The 17,570-nt window shown below is 36.0% G+C and overlaps 2 protein-coding genes and 2 non-coding genes across 4 annotated transcripts; all 4 read left to right on the top strand.

The window, feature by feature from the left end:
- The first annotated feature begins 2,366 nt into the window (after nucleotides 1-2,366).
- LOC118349818 lies at nucleotides 2,367-2,481 on the top strand. The gene has a single exon (XR_004802731.1). It is a non-coding gene; the product is annotated as a small nucleolar RNA Z278 (small nucleolar RNA).
- Nucleotides 2,482-2,914: 433 nt separating this feature from the next.
- On the top strand, nucleotides 2,915-3,019 carry LOC118349768. Its single transcript, XR_004802686.1, has one exon. It is a non-coding gene; the product is annotated as a small nucleolar RNA snoR97 (small nucleolar RNA).
- A 2,041-nt stretch (nucleotides 3,020-5,060) lies between these two features.
- On the top strand, nucleotides 5,061-9,988 carry LOC109008936 (inactive LRR receptor-like serine/threonine-protein kinase BIR2). The gene is made up of 2 exons (XM_035694357.1): nucleotides 5,061-7,269; nucleotides 9,912-9,988. Exon 1 carries the CDS (start codon nucleotides 5,374-5,376, stop codon nucleotides 7,207-7,209), a length of 1,836 nt encoding a protein of 611 aa, XP_035550250.1. The 5' UTR covers nucleotides 5,061-5,373; the 3' UTR covers nucleotides 7,210-7,269; nucleotides 9,912-9,988.
- Nucleotides 9,945-11,527, top strand: LOC109008937 (CLAVATA3/ESR (CLE)-related protein 25-like). The gene is made up of 2 exons (XM_018989240.2): nucleotides 9,945-10,212; nucleotides 11,290-11,527. The coding sequence occupies exons 1-2, from the start codon at nucleotides 9,962-9,964 to the stop codon at nucleotides 11,327-11,329; spliced, it is 291 nt and encodes a 96-aa protein (XP_018844785.1). The 5' UTR covers nucleotides 9,945-9,961; the 3' UTR covers nucleotides 11,330-11,527.
- The last annotated feature ends 6,043 nt before the right edge of the window (nucleotides 11,528-17,570 follow it).

The raw sequence follows: 17,570 nt of genomic DNA, 5'->3' as shown, positions 1-17,570 counted from the left end.
TAAGCGTGAACATCAATTGTCTCACCATTAAATTATTTGTGAACCTTTATTTAAAAGGAAAAAAAAAAAAAAGTTAAAGCAAATATGAATAACTCTTTTATTTATATAAGTTAGGGTCCTGGGTACGTTTTAGGATGTAGCAATAACTTGTAAAGTACTTATACTAGCAAGCACTAAGCACAAAACAATAATTTTACATCCAAAATGATCGGGAACTTAGGCTTTATTTGGATATAGAAATATTTTTAATCCATCTCATCTCATTTCATCATTATTATTTTTTTAAATTTTTATATAAAATAAAATAAATAATTTAACTTTTTCAAATTTTAAAATAATAATAATATTAAAAAATAATTTATTTAATTTATTTAAAATTTTCTCATTTCATCTTGTCTTTCTATCCAAATCAGTTTAATGAAGTTGGTGGGCAGTTAAATTAGGCTAAAATTTCGCAACTTCCATAATATTCAATTAGGTACGAGCGTTGGACACTTTGACCGCACCAACCGCCCCTGTGTCATGTCTAAAATCTACATTAACTTTCGGTCTTTGACCACTCTCCAAAATTTAAATAAATTTCAGGCTCAACCTTAATTATGACATAGATTTTCTATCCGAATAAGTCTATCTTGGTTTCATATTATCTTAACAGGTTAGTATTATACGCTATTTTTAGAGTAATATTACTAATTCTATCAATATAGGTTATGTGGCACATTTGAATTACTTCACATCATGTATGTCATTTAAATAATTTCATGCTATCTATCTAAAGTGAAAGGCCATCATTTTTTCTTCTGAATTATGGGTGGGATTGAATATATTATTATAAAATTATAAAGAGAAGTGCTAAAAAGAAAATGCAGTAAAAATATATTATAAAAATAAATTTATAAATTAAGATATGATATATTATTTAAAAATTATCTAACGTATTATATTAAATTATATTAATTTATAAATTTATTTTTATAAAAAATCTTGGTGATTAAAGCAAATGATCTTAAATAAGGTTTTACTCGAAATCTCAAAGATTATTGTAATCAATATTCGTATGGTTATGGCATTGACTTAAGACTGTTCATCCGGGTCGGGTTTTTTCCCGGCCCGGTCCGGAACCCGGATAATCGGATTTCGGTTATGGGTTTCGGCCCGGAATAACCCCGGGCCGGTACCCGCTTTCTTGAACCCGGGTCAATCCGGTCCGGATGCGGGTTTTTACACCCGGTACCCGTTTCAAACCCGGTACCCGGGTTTAGATATTACACCCATCGTTACGCCCCGCCCCCTCGAATCCAAATCTCTCATCTACTCCGTCTCTCTCTCTGTCTCTCTCTCTCCTCTGCGAAGTCGATGCCCTACACCTCCCTCCCCCCGATTCGTTTCTCTCATCTGCTCTTTCTCTCGCTCTGCTCTGCGTCTGCGAAACCCTAGCCCCTCTCGAAATTACTCTCTCATCTGCTCTATCTCTCTCTCTCTGCTCTGCGTCTGCGAAAACCCTAGCCCCTCTTGAAATCACTATCTCATCTGCTCTATCTCCCTCTCTGCCATCTGCGATGCCGAATGGTGGAAGTGCTTGAACTTGGGATCCAAGAGATTAGAACGTATTTTCGTTTGGGTATTTTTCTTTCGTCCCTCTGTTTTGTTCTCTATTTGTTGATTTTGGGTTTTTTTTTTATGATAATGTTTGAATGTTTGAGGAGTATTTTTATGGGTTAGATCTGTTTGAATGTTTGAGTATCTGTTTATGATTTGTTTAGATCTGTTATATCCGAAAACATATATATATATATATAATGAAGATTTGTTATGATTTGGAAGAAATGGTTTTTAGGATGCGGTATATTTGATTTTTCTAGATTATTTCTTAAAAATTAGTTGTGTTTCTGGGTGGAGTTTGGAAAAAAAATTGGATTTTTAGATAAATTTTGATAAGATCAGGAAAAAAAACAATAGAATAGCTAAATGTGGGATTTTTAGATTAATGATTTGGAACTTGTAAATTTGGGTCGACGGTTTTTAATTACCATCTTCTACGATGGCCTCCCCTCGTTTTACAAGCTGAGCTTGTTTGATCAGAACCTTGTCTTTTGACCTTAATTTGTATAACTATTCTCGTACATAGTACATAGTTGTTTGGTGTTTCTATATATAAATTAGTCATGCATACATGTCTTCCCAACATGCACATTGGGATCTAGAAGAAAGGACCTAGAAATCTAGTGATAATAAGGCCAACCTTTTTTTTGGTTTGAAATTAATGGACCATTCTGAGAATACTCTTGCCAAACCAGGCAAATTTTTGTCATTTTCAAGTTCTCGTTCAATTGTATCTTATAATTTTGGTCTTGATGCCTTGGGATGCCAATGATGACCCAACTCTTTTGAGGTGTTGTGGAGCCAATTCCTTGCCTTGCAAGGAGAACCTAGTTGGTGAAGCTACATTTGATATGATAAATCAAGGGATTTAACTGAGGCTCTACCTAAATTGAATTTTAATTATATTAATGTATGTTCGTCACTTTTTGGAATTTTAAAAGATTTAGGGAATTTTGTTCTTTAGAAATTCTGTTAATTCTGCTTTAAGGCTTATTTTAGTCTCTATTTCCTCTCTTTAGTCATGTTGATATGCTTTATGATTTGGTGTTTGATCGATGGCCGATGATGTTACTTACAATCCAACTTGTATTTGGTACGCAAGAGCCAAGTCCCCCCATCTTATGGGGAGAACCTACTTGGTGAATCTGCATTTCCAATGACTGAAAATACAGAAACTGAGGTTCCTGATTTCTATCTTCTCTGTTGCCTTTGTCAGCTTTGAATGTAGAACTGCTTTTGCGGTAACTATATGTGTACTACTTCATATATCTCTGCCAATTCTATTTTCATATCGAGTTTTAACTATACACTAGACCCCTAATGGGTCTAGGGTCTGAAAAACTCAGAAATTCTGTGTGGTCATCAGCTTCTTCTCTTGTACATTACGAGACTGGAGTTAAATAACGGCACTATATTCCTAAATTGTAGCACTATATTCCTGAATTGTAGCACTAATTCCTTGTTTAATTCTGGGTTTTGGTTATTTTTTGTTTTTTGTCTGGTTAAAGTTCCCTTCCCGTTGATTAATTTTTTGGATTAATATAGTTATCTGGATTGCTAATTTATTGTTGTCTTGATTCTGATTGTAATGAGCCTTTGTTAAAATCACAAAATTGGCTTGTTTCCTCTATTTTCTTAAACCTTTTCAACATTGATTATCTATCCATCTACTTTATATATAATATTAAAAGATTGTTAATTTAATATTTTTTTTATCTATTATATTTTTGTATTTAGGCATATATTAATCAATAATTATATTCTAATTATAAACAATTATATTTTCAATGGTCCTAATATCATAAAATCTTAAATATTTGTTACCAACCAAATGTTTTCATTTTTCGTTCAACTAATTTGCTTGCCAAAGCTTACCAGAGATTAGAAACCCTGCAGAAACATGCTATTATTGTATTAAAACAGCAAGTCCATCAACATAACATGTTGAGCTTTGCACCTCACACTTTGGTGACAGTGCAAGGCAATGTTTTATTTTGGCCTTTCTCTTATTGATGAGGTAATATCATGCCACCTAATAATCTTAAAGCTGTTGACTTCATCTAAAACATCCAAGAAACAATTATAATAAGCCTTTGTTGATTGGTTGTTTTCTGGATGATGTGGATGTTGCTAGATTTGTTGTGGATGGCTGGAATAATGCAGCCATACCTCTTTGTTTATGCTGGACAGGGATGCTTGGGTGCTCTTTCAGGCGTGAAATAATATACTGTTTTTCTTTTGTTTTTTATTTGGCAGGATTTAATGTTGCTAGGAAAGGAGATTTCAAGCCTTCATCAATATAGAAGAAGTTTATGTTATTGCATGTAATTTTGATATATAATTTTACAATCCACTTTTGATATGTAATTTTTATATTTTTTTAATTTTATGTTGTAATTTTTTATTTTGTAATGTAATGTAATTTAATATGTAGTGAATTGCATTATTGCATGCATTTTACATGATAAATATTGTACTGAAGGAAAAAAAAAATCCCAGTTGAAATCCGGAACCCGGATTGCCGGGTTGTAAAAACCCGGATCATCCGAGTTTCGGCCCGGGTGATAACCCGGGTATAACCGGGCCGAAATCCGGCCCGGATTTGATACCCGGGTTCCGAGCCGGGTATATCCGAATACCCGGTCTGGAACCCGGATGAACACCCTTACATTGACTGACATTTATATATTAAATTAATGTCATGTACTTATTCAGAAATTCATCACAGGAAGACGATTGAATTGACAGCATCTACAGTAAAGAGTCCAGACCTTCCCCACTCCACTCCCAATTAATCAAGAAAAGAATAGTGGAAATATACTGTACGTGACTTGGGAAGATCCAAAACCCAACTCTCTGATTGGCCGTCCAAGAGTATACTTTTGGACGTTGAACTCTGTTGATATGAGTGCTCAGTTGAGTTTAATTTAATTTTAAATTAAATTTAATATTTAAATATCTAATTCTTAAATTCTTAAATTTATTTTAATTTAAAATTTTATTATATATGAAATTTATAATTTTTTTTAACTTTTTATAAAAAATATTAAATTCATTTTAACATCTAAATATATTTTAAATTTAATTTAAATGAGCCGCATATAACTCCTTCTATTATTTAATTCACTATTATTCATAAAGAATTCAATTTAACTGAATCCAACTCAACATTCAAACACAGTTTTAAGATAAATTTAGATGTATTTAAATATTAAAATAAATTTATATATATTTATAAAAAGTTGTAAAATATCGTGAATTCTGCATGTGAGGTATTAAGTTAAAAAAAATTATGTATTTCACATATAAAAAGTTTTTAAATTAAATAATATTTAATAATTTAAAAATTAAATATTTTAATATTGGGCTTAACTTATAATTTATAATTAGATTGAATTGAATTCATGTCGTTATCTTCTCACGTCGAAACAGGACCTTAGTGGAGCATCCGACGAGTCCTTCTTTGGTCAAAAAACCTCTCAAAGAAGCTGTGATCATCAAACACACACTCACCCATTGAAAAAAACAATCCATCAACCACAACATACTGAATCCTGAATTGATTTCTATGCCATTTGTATGGTATTTCGTCTCCCACCAAGCAATGTCAATGGCCCTGATCTCTCCCCCACACCACTACCAACAGTTATACGCGTAATCTCCATCGCCTCCTCCTCCTTCTTCTGTTTTTTTCGATTCTTTTCATGAGTTGTTTCTAATATATATTAGAAACGGAATACTGGAGAATTGGGTACTGGTTTCATTTTCAGCATGAGAGGACAGACCGATGGCAAAAAGTTTCTGGTTATATTTAACTTTGTTATCGTGCCGATCGCGTTGTTTCTCGCGTTTTCTGCTTCTTCGGCGGAGGTGGTACTGCATGACGACTTCAAGTGCCTCCAAGGTTTGAAGAACTCACTGCGCGATCCATTGCAGAAGCTCAGCTCGTGGAGCTTCTCCAACACGTCCCCAGGCTTCATATGCAAGTTCGTTGGGGTCTCATGCTGGAACGACCGCGAGAATCGCGTACTCAGCCTCGAACTCCGAGACATGAAGTTGTCGGGCACGGTTCCCGAGTCCTTGAAGTACTGCCGGAGCCTGCAGAATCTGGATCTCTCGGCCAACGACCTGCACGGTACGATACCTAAAGAAACATGTACTTGGTTGTCCTTTTTAGTAACCTTGGATCTATCTAATAACGGTCTTTCCGGTTCTATTCCACCCGAGCTTGCAAATTGTACGTATCTGAATAGTCTGATGATGTCGGATAACAAGCTCTCAGGCACCATACCTTACGAACTCTCTAGTTTGGGTAGGCTGAATAAGTTTTCCGTGGCGAATAATGATCTTACGGGTAGGGTGCCGTCGCCTTTCGGTCGGTTTGACAAGGCCGGTTTTACTGGGAATGATGGGCTTTGTGGGGGACCTTTAGGGAAGTGTGGGGGGTTGAGCAAGAAGAATTTGGCGATCATCATTGCTGCCGGGGTGTTTGGTTCGGCGGGGTCGTTGTTGCTGGGTTTTGGGGCGTGGTGGTGGTACCATTTGAGGTTGAGTAGGAGGAGGAAGAGAGGGTATGCGTTTGGCAGAGATGATGATTGGGCTGAGAGGTTGAGGGCACACAGGCTTGTTCAAGTTACGTTGTTTCAGAAACCGCTTGTCAAGGTTAAGTTGGCGGATTTAATGGCAGCCACCAACAATTTCTGCCCCGAAAATATAATCATTTCGACTAGAACTGGGACTACTTACAAGGCTGTGCTGCCGGATGGATCGGCGCTTGCAATCAAGCGTTTGAGTACTTGTAAGCTTCCGGAGAAGCAGTTTCGTTTGGAGATGAACCGATTAGGACAGCTTAGGCACCCTAATCTGGCACCCCTTTTGGGGTTTTGTGTGGTAGCGGAAGAGAAGCTTTTGGTCTATAAGCATATGTGTAATGGGACTCTGTCTTCTTTGTTGCATGGAAGTGGTGGTGATGCATTGGACTGGCCAAGTAGATTTAGGATTGGTTTGGGTGCGGCACGGGGTCTGGCCTGGCTGCACCATGGGTGCCGCCCTCCAATTATGCATCAGAATGTATGCTCCAATGTGATCCTTATTGACGAGGACTTTGATGCCAGGATAATGGATTTTGGGTTGGCAAGGCTGATGACTTCTTCTGATTCTAATGAGAGTAGTTTTGTCAATGGGGACTTGGGAGAACTTGGTTATGTGGCTCCAGAATACCCAAGCACATTGGTTGCTTCGCTGAAAGGGGATGCTTATGGATTTGGGGTGGTGCTTCTTGAATTGGTAACTGGACAAAAGCCTCTTGAAGTCAACAGTGTTGAGGAAGGATTTAAGGGCAACTTGGTGAATTGGATGAATCACCTCTCCAGTTCTGGTCGAACGAAAGATGCCATCGATAAGGCTCTGTGCGGAAAAGGGCATGAAGAAGAAATCTTGCAGTTCATTAAAATTGCATGTAATTGCGTGGTTTCTCGGCCCAAGGACAGGTGGTCAATGTACCAGGTTTATCAATCATTGAAGAATATGTCCAAAGACCATGGCTTCTCCCAACAAGACAATGAATTTCAACTGATACCTGGTAGGCCAGATAATGATTCAGTATAAAAACTTGGAGCAATGATGGGAGAAGCATGGTAAAGTTGTTTCAGTTTTCTACGTCTTGTGGTAAGGTTTTGCAGGATCTTGATTTATGTAAATGAAGTAATCTCCATTATAGCCGGTTTCCCATTTGTCGTTATAGCTATGAAATTCAATAAACTTCTTAAAAACCTCAGGTTTAAAATCTATTTGTTTGCCCTTTACTGTGTATTCCAATGAGGCTAAAAGCATACGAGACACCTGGGCTATTCTCCCTTGTTTGTTAGCCTTACTGCTATTTATTAAACATCAGTAAGTCATTGAAGGTGTTATTCACCTAAGTCACAACCTTATCATTTAATCTCTCTAAAACATTATTTTTTAGCCAAGATAGATATACTCTTTTATATCCCCACTGGTTTTCTTCCCTAACAATCGCTTCCACAAAATCTGTATGTTTTGCTGAACATCATGATGCTATGTTTGTTCATGCTATTTTGGAATGTTTTGAGTAATATTGACAGAGTAACGCATTGGTTGTTGAGTGGCTATACTCATTAGCCTTTCAACCAATCATTTAGGTATATTGGTGCCCTGAACTTGTAGGTTGGAATGTCCTCTTAAATAAACAGAACTGACAAAACCAGACATTCTATCCTCATAGGAGGTGAACTGTATTAAATTTCCCTTTCGTGCCTCAAGTGTCTGAAACCAGATAGTGATTATGACTACTGTGTTGCCCTGCCATTAGGGCTTGTGGATTGATAATCACTGGTTTTTCTTAACTGTTGGCGACTTGCTATCTTAGACGAAGTACCTTTAATATAATCAATGTACCTTTAATGGTGCCAATACTTACGATACAACCTGCAATATCACCATATATTTGCATGCAAAATCATCAGTCAAAAAAAGGAAAAAGGAAAAAAAAAAAAAAAATCCTTGACATCGAAGAATCACTGAACCGTAGCAAGCTATTTATAAGCTGTTGGGGCCCAAAAGTTGAAGAGGAAAGGACTATAAAAAAAAGAAACAAACTCGCCTGTAAATTCCTTGACATTGAAAGAATCACTGAACGATAGCAGGCTATTAATAAACTACTAGAGGTGGGAATGAGCAACCTGCGGATGTGTGAGCATCTTGCTCCATTTTGAAGTGTTCAAACTTGTTCCAGTACTCATGCTGTATTCTTTTCGTTGCAAATGCATTTGTTTCTTAATTTGGGGTTACCTTCTGCAGTCATTCTATTGTAACCTATCATGGGTAATACTTATTACTCTGTTCTTTTCTTCCACTCTCCCTCTCGTTCCCCTGTTTGGATTGCTAGTTGTAGAGTTAGGGACCACAAAAGTTAATTGTTGTAGATAAAATCTCTGTGGAGGGACCAAAAAAATGGGTAGACTCTAGTTTCCACATGCATCAACTGCTGAATAAAGATTTGAGACGTTGTGGACAACGGACCTTTCATTTCCCTCACAATTGAAAGAGTTGCCCCACATGTATTATTGAACTGTAATCCCACAGGAATTACTGACCTTCAATGATTTTCATCTAGCTTTGAAAATCACTAACCCAATGCTTCTCTGAAAATCAATAATCCAATGATTTTAAATTATTTAATGGTTGCTGCCGTCTGGTTAGTACGATAAATCTGTACAGTCTGCATTGCTTTTTCTTCAACCATCACTCTCAGTGTGTTTACTTGTGATGCTTGTTGTGGTTTGATTAGATTCTTATCCTGCATAGTGACACATTTTTCTGAAGAAAAATGAATGTATTGTAGATAACTTCTTATTAAATTTTTGAGATACTGAACATGAGAATATGGGGAATATACTCTGTTTTTTCCATTATCAAATTGAAAGGATTGCATTAATAAATAAATTATGGTTGATTCAGTTGCTAGTTTCTCTAGAACCCCTTTGAACTTCTTTTCAATGCTTTCCTTCTTTTAGTTTCTGTCTTTTCTTTGTTTTTCGGCTAGTCTTTCTCTGTCTGTTTGTTTGGATTTGTGTTTGAAGTTTCAGTTAGGAAATGCTACTGCTGGAGCAAATTATGTTGCTGTCAGAGCACATGGTGAAAAAATTTCTTGACATCAAGGTCTTTGCTTTGACAATAGCACTGCCCATTCAAATATAATAAAGGATGCGCCTTATGATAGAACACCCCAACTCCCCTGCCCCGGCGTATATATATGATTGAGAGAGAGAGAGAGAGAGGGCTCTTACTATTTGATCAAGTGGTTAAGATAATCTGTGTTTGGAACCGAGTTACCGATAATGGAAGATAAATCAATCCTCATTATTTCATATATGCACTGAGCTATGCCTTGTACAAACCTAAGAGAACGCCAGACTCGGGGGTAGGGAGGTCCCCTGTGCTAGTAGCTGCATGAAAATGCACAAAACTAAATAAAGAGAGAGAGCTTGCATGGACCCACTTCAAGATGTAAAGTTACAAGATGTTAAAACTTTTTTTTTGTTTTGTTTTGTTTTGTTTTATTGGCCTTGTTCTCTCTTTCTTGGTATGTCCTGCCTTTAAATAGAACAAACCCACTTCTTCCGCGCCAAGTTAAAGAAAAAAAAAACCACCTAATCAGTTGTACTGCCGTTTTCTATCTTCTGTTCTTTTACTTTGCTTAAGTGAGAGGTCCATATCCATATTGATCATCGTCTTCTCAGTCCCAACATGGTTGTTTTGATTTACTCTTCAATCCCTTCTTTGAACAGCCTGCCAATTTCCTTGAGTGAGAAGTTGTAGGAGAGATAGAGGAACAGATATGGTGTGTGGCCGTAGGGTTTTCAGGGCTCTGTTTGGAGCTCTTGTATTCGTGGGCGTCATTTGGCTTTCGACGGTTGGAATCATAGCAAACCGTGCAAATAAAACATCGACTATAACGGCAAGGTCAACTGAAATCTTCAGGTATTGGAAGCTGATTGGGAGAGAGAAGCATACTGCTCATCGGTACTCCGATCTTAATTACGTGAGCAGGAGAAGAGTGCCCCATGGACCTGATCCCATTCACAACAGGTACTTTTTTTCTCCTCCTCCTTAATCAAATATGCATCATTTACTGCATCAAAAACGTACCCATGAAGGAACTAGAATGGAGGATGAACGGGTATTGCTTTTCAGCTTCTAAACTAAGGAGGGAGACGTCCTTATCAGACAGGGAACAGACCCAAAGAAGAAGATTTTTTGTCTGGAAGACTGGAAGCAAATGCCATCTTCCTATTTCATAATTTCTGGCTGGTTTGTTACTAAAATTTAAAATTTTGAAAATTTATCGTCTCATTATTATAATTTTTTTAAATTTTTGTATAAAATAAAATAAATAATGTAATTTTTTAAAATTTTAAAATAAAAATAATACTAAAAAATATATTATAATAATATTTTATTCAACTTTTTAATTTTAATCTAAACTCATCTCATTTTTAAAAATAAGAACATGGTTTTCAAATGTGACAATGCACTCCAAAATACTATTGTCTCTCTGCTCTTTTCCTAGATTTTTATATTTTCTTTTCTTTTTGGGGGTGTGTTGTGTTTTTCTCTTTTATTTAACATCAAGAATCAAAACTGTCCCAGCACTTCCTCAGCCCTTTGGCTTTGGTGACCTAAGCTGTAGCTAAGAGCCTAAGGCCTCAGATAATAAACAAAAAAAACTTGATGAAGTGATAAATGAAATGCGTGGAAGTTGATGATAGTTTTTAACTCTTTACTAAAAGCCTCTTTGAACCAATCTTTCTCTTATTTTGATGAGAAACAAATAAAGACATCGGGGGAAGAAACGGACCACTTCAGGTTGAAGGAAACATTCAAAGATAACCGATCTTTTCCTTTCCTTTTTCTCCGAATTTTAATTAATATATTGGAAGTTTATTCCATTAATGGCCCATTAAGCGACCAAACCATCATGCCCGTAAAGGTTTGCTGTTCTACAAGAACTAAGAAGAGAAATGCTGCCCCCATTTAGCTTGGCTCCTCAATACACCCATCATAGTGTTGCATTAATAACTAAATTGTCTTTTGTTTTAAGTTAAAGCTCTCTCTCTCTCTCTCTCTCTCTGATGTTAATATCTTCTGATTTATTTGTTTATTCAGGAGAGCAGGGAAGACTAGACGGCCGCCTGGTAGTGCCTAAGGGGAGTGAGAACTGAGAAGCATCAGCAATTGTGAGGAGGGGAATGTGCAGGAGACTGTTAGATTTATGATTCCTCAATTATTAGGCCATCCGAGTTGAAATGTGTTGCCCTGAACACTAATGCAAACTGCTATGATTGGGTGCGAGTGCCTATAAATATTTGGAAAGTATGTGCAATTCATTCAGTTTGCTAATCATTTTGTGCCAGCCTTAAATTTCGGAACTTTTGATCGGTGATTGGTCGAACAGTAACGTTTTCATGGTACTAAAAAACTGAGTTTTTTTTAAAAAAAAAAAAAAAATTATTACAGAAAATGTTATAAATTAGATGCTCTTCACAAACAGCTATACAACTCTGCATAACTAAATGAAACATAAGCTAAAAATTACAAAAACTTCAGACCAGACCAGGGAAGAACCAAAATTACATATGTAGATGCCTGAAATGCGCCAACCCAATAGCATCCTTTCGAAATTCAACCAAGGCCGTTCTAGGCAGTTGAGAGGCATGAAAATTCCTGCAACTCCTGTCACTTTTTTTTTTTTTTTTTTTTTTTTGGGGGGGCGGGGTTTCGAATTCCAAACCCCCTTTTTTTAGGTTGGGATTTATGCCAACTTTGGCTGCAACTCCTGACTTGGATGGACAATCTGTAATTTTGTTTGAAAAAATGGAGTTTATATCAGACAAAATACACGAGAGAACCTTGAGAAAAATTGAACTTTTGGAGGTATCCCAACTACAATTTTCTTGTCCATACTTTAATGTTTTAGGGAGAGATTCATGGGCAGATTTACTTTGTATTGAAAAAAGTGGAACAAATAGATACCATAAGAAAGAAGAACACTATCCCAGAAAGGTTCTTGACTGATCAGTCCAAATACATGATGAGGTATCATCTTTGTTGAGCATTTTAGGGAATTTCTAAGATATTTTAGTTTTTTTATTGTGTTTAGAATTCAATCTGCACCCTTATAAGTATAACTCTTCTTCTATTAAATGTTATATCAAGCAATTTAACAAAAGAATACTAATTGATACCCGAAAGAACAAACATTTCCATCTGATTGTGTGTTTTTCTTTTCCTGCAATTTTTACTCTACAGGATGATTGTAGGAGTCTCACCTCACCCCTCCCTATATATTCTAACAGCTTTTTTTTTTTTTAATATAATAGTCCCTTGCCCAAAAAACGAAAGGAGACACAGACCAACATATTGCAGAACTCAATGAACAACGTACAATGGGCTGTATTTAACCAAAAAATGAATGCTTTTTAATTACTTTTTATGTTCCCTGTATGATTATAAAATGTGTATTTAGAACTAAGAAACGTAATGGGATTTAACCAATGACAGGTAATGATAAACACAGCCCATATATACATATTATATACGTGTATATATAATATATGGACATCTAGTTCTAGACTTCTAGTATAAATAGAACTTCTCCTAAAGTGAAAAAAAGGAAGAAGCAATCTATGTTCCTTGCTTTTTCTTTTTCTTTTTCTTTGCTTCCTTTTCCTGATTTGATTTTGATTGGTTCGAGAAGTTAAGACTAGGTCCAAAGTAATGAGATTCAACTTTAAGGGTCTTTTTGTTGCATGGGATACAGATTTCGATCTAGGGCAGTTTCTTTTACATATGGTTTACACATAAATCTTATATAAAGAAGCTTATATACTAACTTGGCTCACTATCCTGTGAAGGAAGGGCTCCGCATATAAGATCTTTTATCATTGAATCTAGATTATGTAATCAGTTGGACTCTTCAATTTATCATTTGATTCGAGAACATTGTCATAATCATCCACTGTATGTGCTATTTTCTTATCTAAAAGAATTCCTGTACCCAGGAAAAATTCTCTCTTTTGTCTTACCGGGTTTTTTGAGGGTTTGTTTCATTTTAAGTACTTGGGGGTGCCTGTATTGGATGGTAGGTTGAAGGCCTGTGACTTTGGTGATTTGTTGGGTAAAATTAAAAAGAAGATTGCGGGCTAGAAGATGAAAATGCTCTCTGCTTGTGGTAGAACTATTCTTTTGCTTCATGTTTTATCTAGTATGGCCACCCATCTTCTTGTTATTTTAGATGTTTCCAAAGTGGTGATTAGTTCTTTGAATAAGTTTCTGAGCTCCTTTTTTTAGGGTGAATCTAAAGGTAAGGGTCGCACAAAATGGATTTCCTGAAAGCATATATGCACTCCCACTGATGAGGGTGGTTTGGGTATCAGGGATTTTGGAGATGTTCATAGAACTTTACACATGAAACTTGCCTAGTGTCTTATTAAGGGTAAGTCTCTTTGACGGATTTTTTTAAAGGTAAATATGTTAAGAGGCATCACTTATCCCTTCTGGAGTCTACTAAAGGGACTAGTTTTTGGAGATCGATTGTCCGTAGTATCCCGGAGGTGTTAAATAGTTCCAAATAGGTTGTGAAAGAGGGTAATATCTCTTTTTGGTATGATAATTGGGATGAGGGAAGTCCTCTCAATGTTCAATTTCCTGTGATTGGTCAACCTTCGATTAAGGTCAAAGATTATCGTATTGAGAATGGGTGGGATATTTCTCTTTTGAATAGTCTAGTGGGTCATCAGAAAACTAATGATCTGTATGATTTTCTGGCTAGACGGAAGGAGGGTCAAGACGTGCTTGTTTGGTTGAAAGAAAAGGAATGTAAGTTTACTACTAAGAGTGCCTAAGATTATATTAGTGTCTGGGCGCCTCTTTTACCTTAGGCTCAGTGGATATGACATACTAACCTTCCTAAGAAGATTTCCATTATGATGTAGAAGACTGTTAATAATTACTTAAGTGTTGATGAGAAGATCAAAATGGTGGGCGTTCCAATGGTTTCTAATTGTAATTGTTGTCAAGTGGGTCATGTTGACGATTTGAATCATGTGCTTTGCACAGGAGATTTTGCTAGACACATTTGGCGTTTAGCGGCTACTCAATTATGGGTTCATATGGCTTCCTTCTATACTTGGACGTAATAAACGAATTTCTAGTTTCATTGTGCGGATAAGTCTTTTCAGGTGAGAATTATTTTTGGTTTTCTTCCTTCTATTATATCTTGGAAGCTTTGGGAGAGGCGTTGTAAGGCCCAGTATGAAGATAAGGCTAGGGGTAAAAATCGACCCCATCGGTGCGGTTTTAAGGTAAAACCGACGCCGACCGATACTTCATTTTTGGGGAGGTAACCGGCCGAAACAGGTTGATGGAGAGGAGAAACACCGGCCGTCTCGACACCGGAAGTTCTCTGGCAGTTCACGGTCAGTTCATCGCCGAGTTTCGTCTAAGAGAGTAGAGAGAGAGAGAGGATGAGAAATGAGATCGAGGGGCACTGGGAAGAAAACGCTTGAGGAAGAAGACGATCTAATTTCAAAACGACGCCGTTTGGTTTAGACCAAACGGCGTCGTTCTACTTAATTTTTTTTAAATATGTTACGAATAAAATGACGTCGTTTGGTATCGTTTCAGTTGTTTTAAAACACAACTACAGACTTAAAACGACGGAACAACGTCGTTTTGAGTACACAATATATAAAAAAATAATAATATTTCTTTAATCAGCCAATTCAGCAGTTTGAACCAGGTTCGAACCGATGCCGAACAGGTCGATATCAGTTTACACTATTTTCTACCGCATGCCAATTGGTTCTCCACCGGTTTCTGCCAGTTCTGAGCTCCGGCGGCCGGTCTGAGTTGGTCTAGGTCAGTTCCTCGGTTTCTTGTACAGCCCTAGATAAGGCTTATACAACTGAGTCTGTTTGGATCACAAATAAATTATGGCTTCATTGCATTATGGACCAGATAATGAAAGTTTCCTTTGTTTCTACCAAGGATGTTGATATTTTGAATAAATCGGATATTCCGGTCTCGTTTCCTAAGCCTAAGAGGGTTCGGGTGGTTAGATGGATTCGGCCTCAACCGGGTTGGGTCAAACTTAATACTGATGACAGTAGTCTTGGTAATCCAAGTCCTTTTGGTGCTGAGGGTGTTATTCATGATGACCATGGAAGGTTACTTGTGGCTTATTATGTGTCCCTAGGTTTGAGTACTAATAATTTTGCAGAAGTTAGAAGTTTATTGGAAGGTGTTCGCAAGTGTTATACTCTTGAGTTTTCTCGTGTTTAAATAGAGACTGATTCTCAATTGTTGGTTAATTGGATTACTAAGGATGATGGCCACATCTGGTACTTCGAAGATTTCTAAGATGAATTACATGAATACCTAAATTGCCTGGATTATTAAGTGAATCATATCTTTTGTGAAGGAAATGTTGCAACTGATTTTCTAGCCAAGTGTGGTGTTAAGGGTTTAAACTATGATTGGTCTAGAGATCATACATTGCCTAGTCCTTTTAAGAGGTCTCATTCGCATGGATAAATTGGATCTTCCTTATTTGAGGGTTTCGTAAGGTTGTGCTTGATAATTTCTTTCTTTTGGTTTGATTAATTTCTCAATCCTTGTTTGCTTATTTTTATTGCAGGTTGCCTTGTTTTCGGTTGTTTTTTTATTTAGGTTCTTTGTTTTTTCGTTTGGCATTGTATTTGATTGATATGGATATAGAGGTTTTGACGCCTGAGTTTTGGTTTTTTATTCTATCTGTATCTCTCAGGTGTCGGGTTGTAATCACGATTTTCTTCTGCCACAAATGATGACAATCAATAAAATTGGAGTAATGTCATCTTCTTAAAAAAAGAAAAAAAAAAGAAAAAAAAACATCCACTATATGTATATCCAAGGAGGGTGGATGCTTAGAATATAACTCTTGAAATTAAGAAGAAATTTTAGGAACAAATTACGCTCAAGGGATGTCCATCCCCAGCCTTCCATCATCTGCATGGATACATAGTTTCTTTCGAAAGGATTTTATTAATGTTCTTGTAAACTAATTTATGAGTAAAACAAAAGAAAGTGAAAGTGAGAAGGAAAACATGCAAAAAAATTGCCAAACGTACACCTATATGAATCGTGAGGCACGAAGTGAACATCTCTTGCTAAAAGGAACCAATGTCATGATTGACAGGTTAAAACAAATAATTGAATCTATATCGGAAAAGAGAGAGAAACTTATACACATAAAATCTGCACAGACGATTGCTTAAAAAGAACAAAACCAAAGATCCTCCTAGGCTGTAGGAAAACCCATATAGAGGCCGAAAAGGGCAGAGCAGAGCAAGAACATATTTGGACCTTGCTTTGAGGCTTAGATGGCGAGAATGATTTAGAGGGAGTCAGAAGGACCTGAACTGTAACTTTTCCAAAAATAAAATGGTTTGAAAATCCACTTTTCTAATGTCTCTAGCTGTATTTTCTAGAATATGCTACTCATCATTTTCATATACTATATTTTTTTTAATTTTTAATTTTTTTAATTTTAATTTTATTTCATTTTTCTTAAACTTATTAAATTTTTTTAGTTATCTTTCATATACTACATTTAATAAAAAAAATATATAGTATATGATGTGTAGAGATAATTAGAATGTCGTCACAATAACCCATTACAGCTAATGTCCATTATTGAGGATTAACTACATTAGTAGGTTATAGCAAACATCTGAATCTGATGTACGTAGATTTTCTTGGACGAGTTAGAAATATAATTCTGATTATTAACATAGGTAGGGTCATGACAGGGAAGTAGGGTCATGACAGGGAACTTCGAACTTGTGGAATCTTTACAATTTTGCTCAACTATATATTTATTATTTCCGGGCTCGGAATATTTTCTCGTGAGGCTTAGTTTGTGGGGTACAACTTATTAAGATATAAAATAAATAATAAAATTTACATTTTTTCATTAGCTTAAATTTTTAAGATAAGTAATAATTTCACATGATATTAGAGTAGAGGTCTTAAGTTTAAATCCTGACTCTACACTCTATCTTATTTAATTAAATATTTCACGTGTTAAGCCACCCATTAAGGAGGAGTCTAACCCGCACGTAAGAGGAAAGTGTTAAAATATAAAATAAATAATAAAATATACCTCTTCTCATCTGCTTAAAATTTTAAGATAAGTAGTGATTTCACACAACTCAATATATATTTGGATCGCCAGAAATTTTATGCCAAATTATACACATTGCCGGAATTACTCAGTACTGTGTTGTCTACATACTGGCTTTCTATATTGTTCAGTCTACTACATCGAGAAACTACCTATTGAAACTATGAATTCTGCTATTATTATTATTATTTTCTACCAGTGTAACAGAACCATATTACAGTAC

Source organism: Juglans regia, chromosome 10 (assembly GCF_001411555.2).
Source record: "Juglans regia cultivar Chandler chromosome 10, Walnut 2.0, whole genome shotgun sequence".
In the NCBI taxonomy this organism is placed as follows: Eukaryota; Viridiplantae; Streptophyta; class Magnoliopsida; order Fagales; family Juglandaceae; genus Juglans; species Juglans regia.
Note: the sequence above shows the minus strand (reverse complement) of the source record. Positions and strands in the feature narration are given on the sequence as shown.

What these genes read in the sequence shown, in the direction of transcription:
- LOC109008936 (XM_035694357.1), top strand. Translation starts at nt 5,374, where the DNA reads ATGAGAGGACAGACCGATGGCAAAAAGTTTCTGGTTATATTTAACTTT.
- LOC109008937 (XM_018989240.2), top strand. Translation starts at nt 9,962, where the DNA reads ATGGTGTGTGGCCGTAGGGTTTTCAGGGCTCTGTTTGGAGCTCTTGTA. An exon ending in CCTGATCCCATTCACAACAG is followed by an intron (nt 10,213 to 11,289) that starts GTACTTTTTTTC and finishes TTGTTTATTCAG; the next exon opens with GAGAGCAGGGAAGACTAGAC.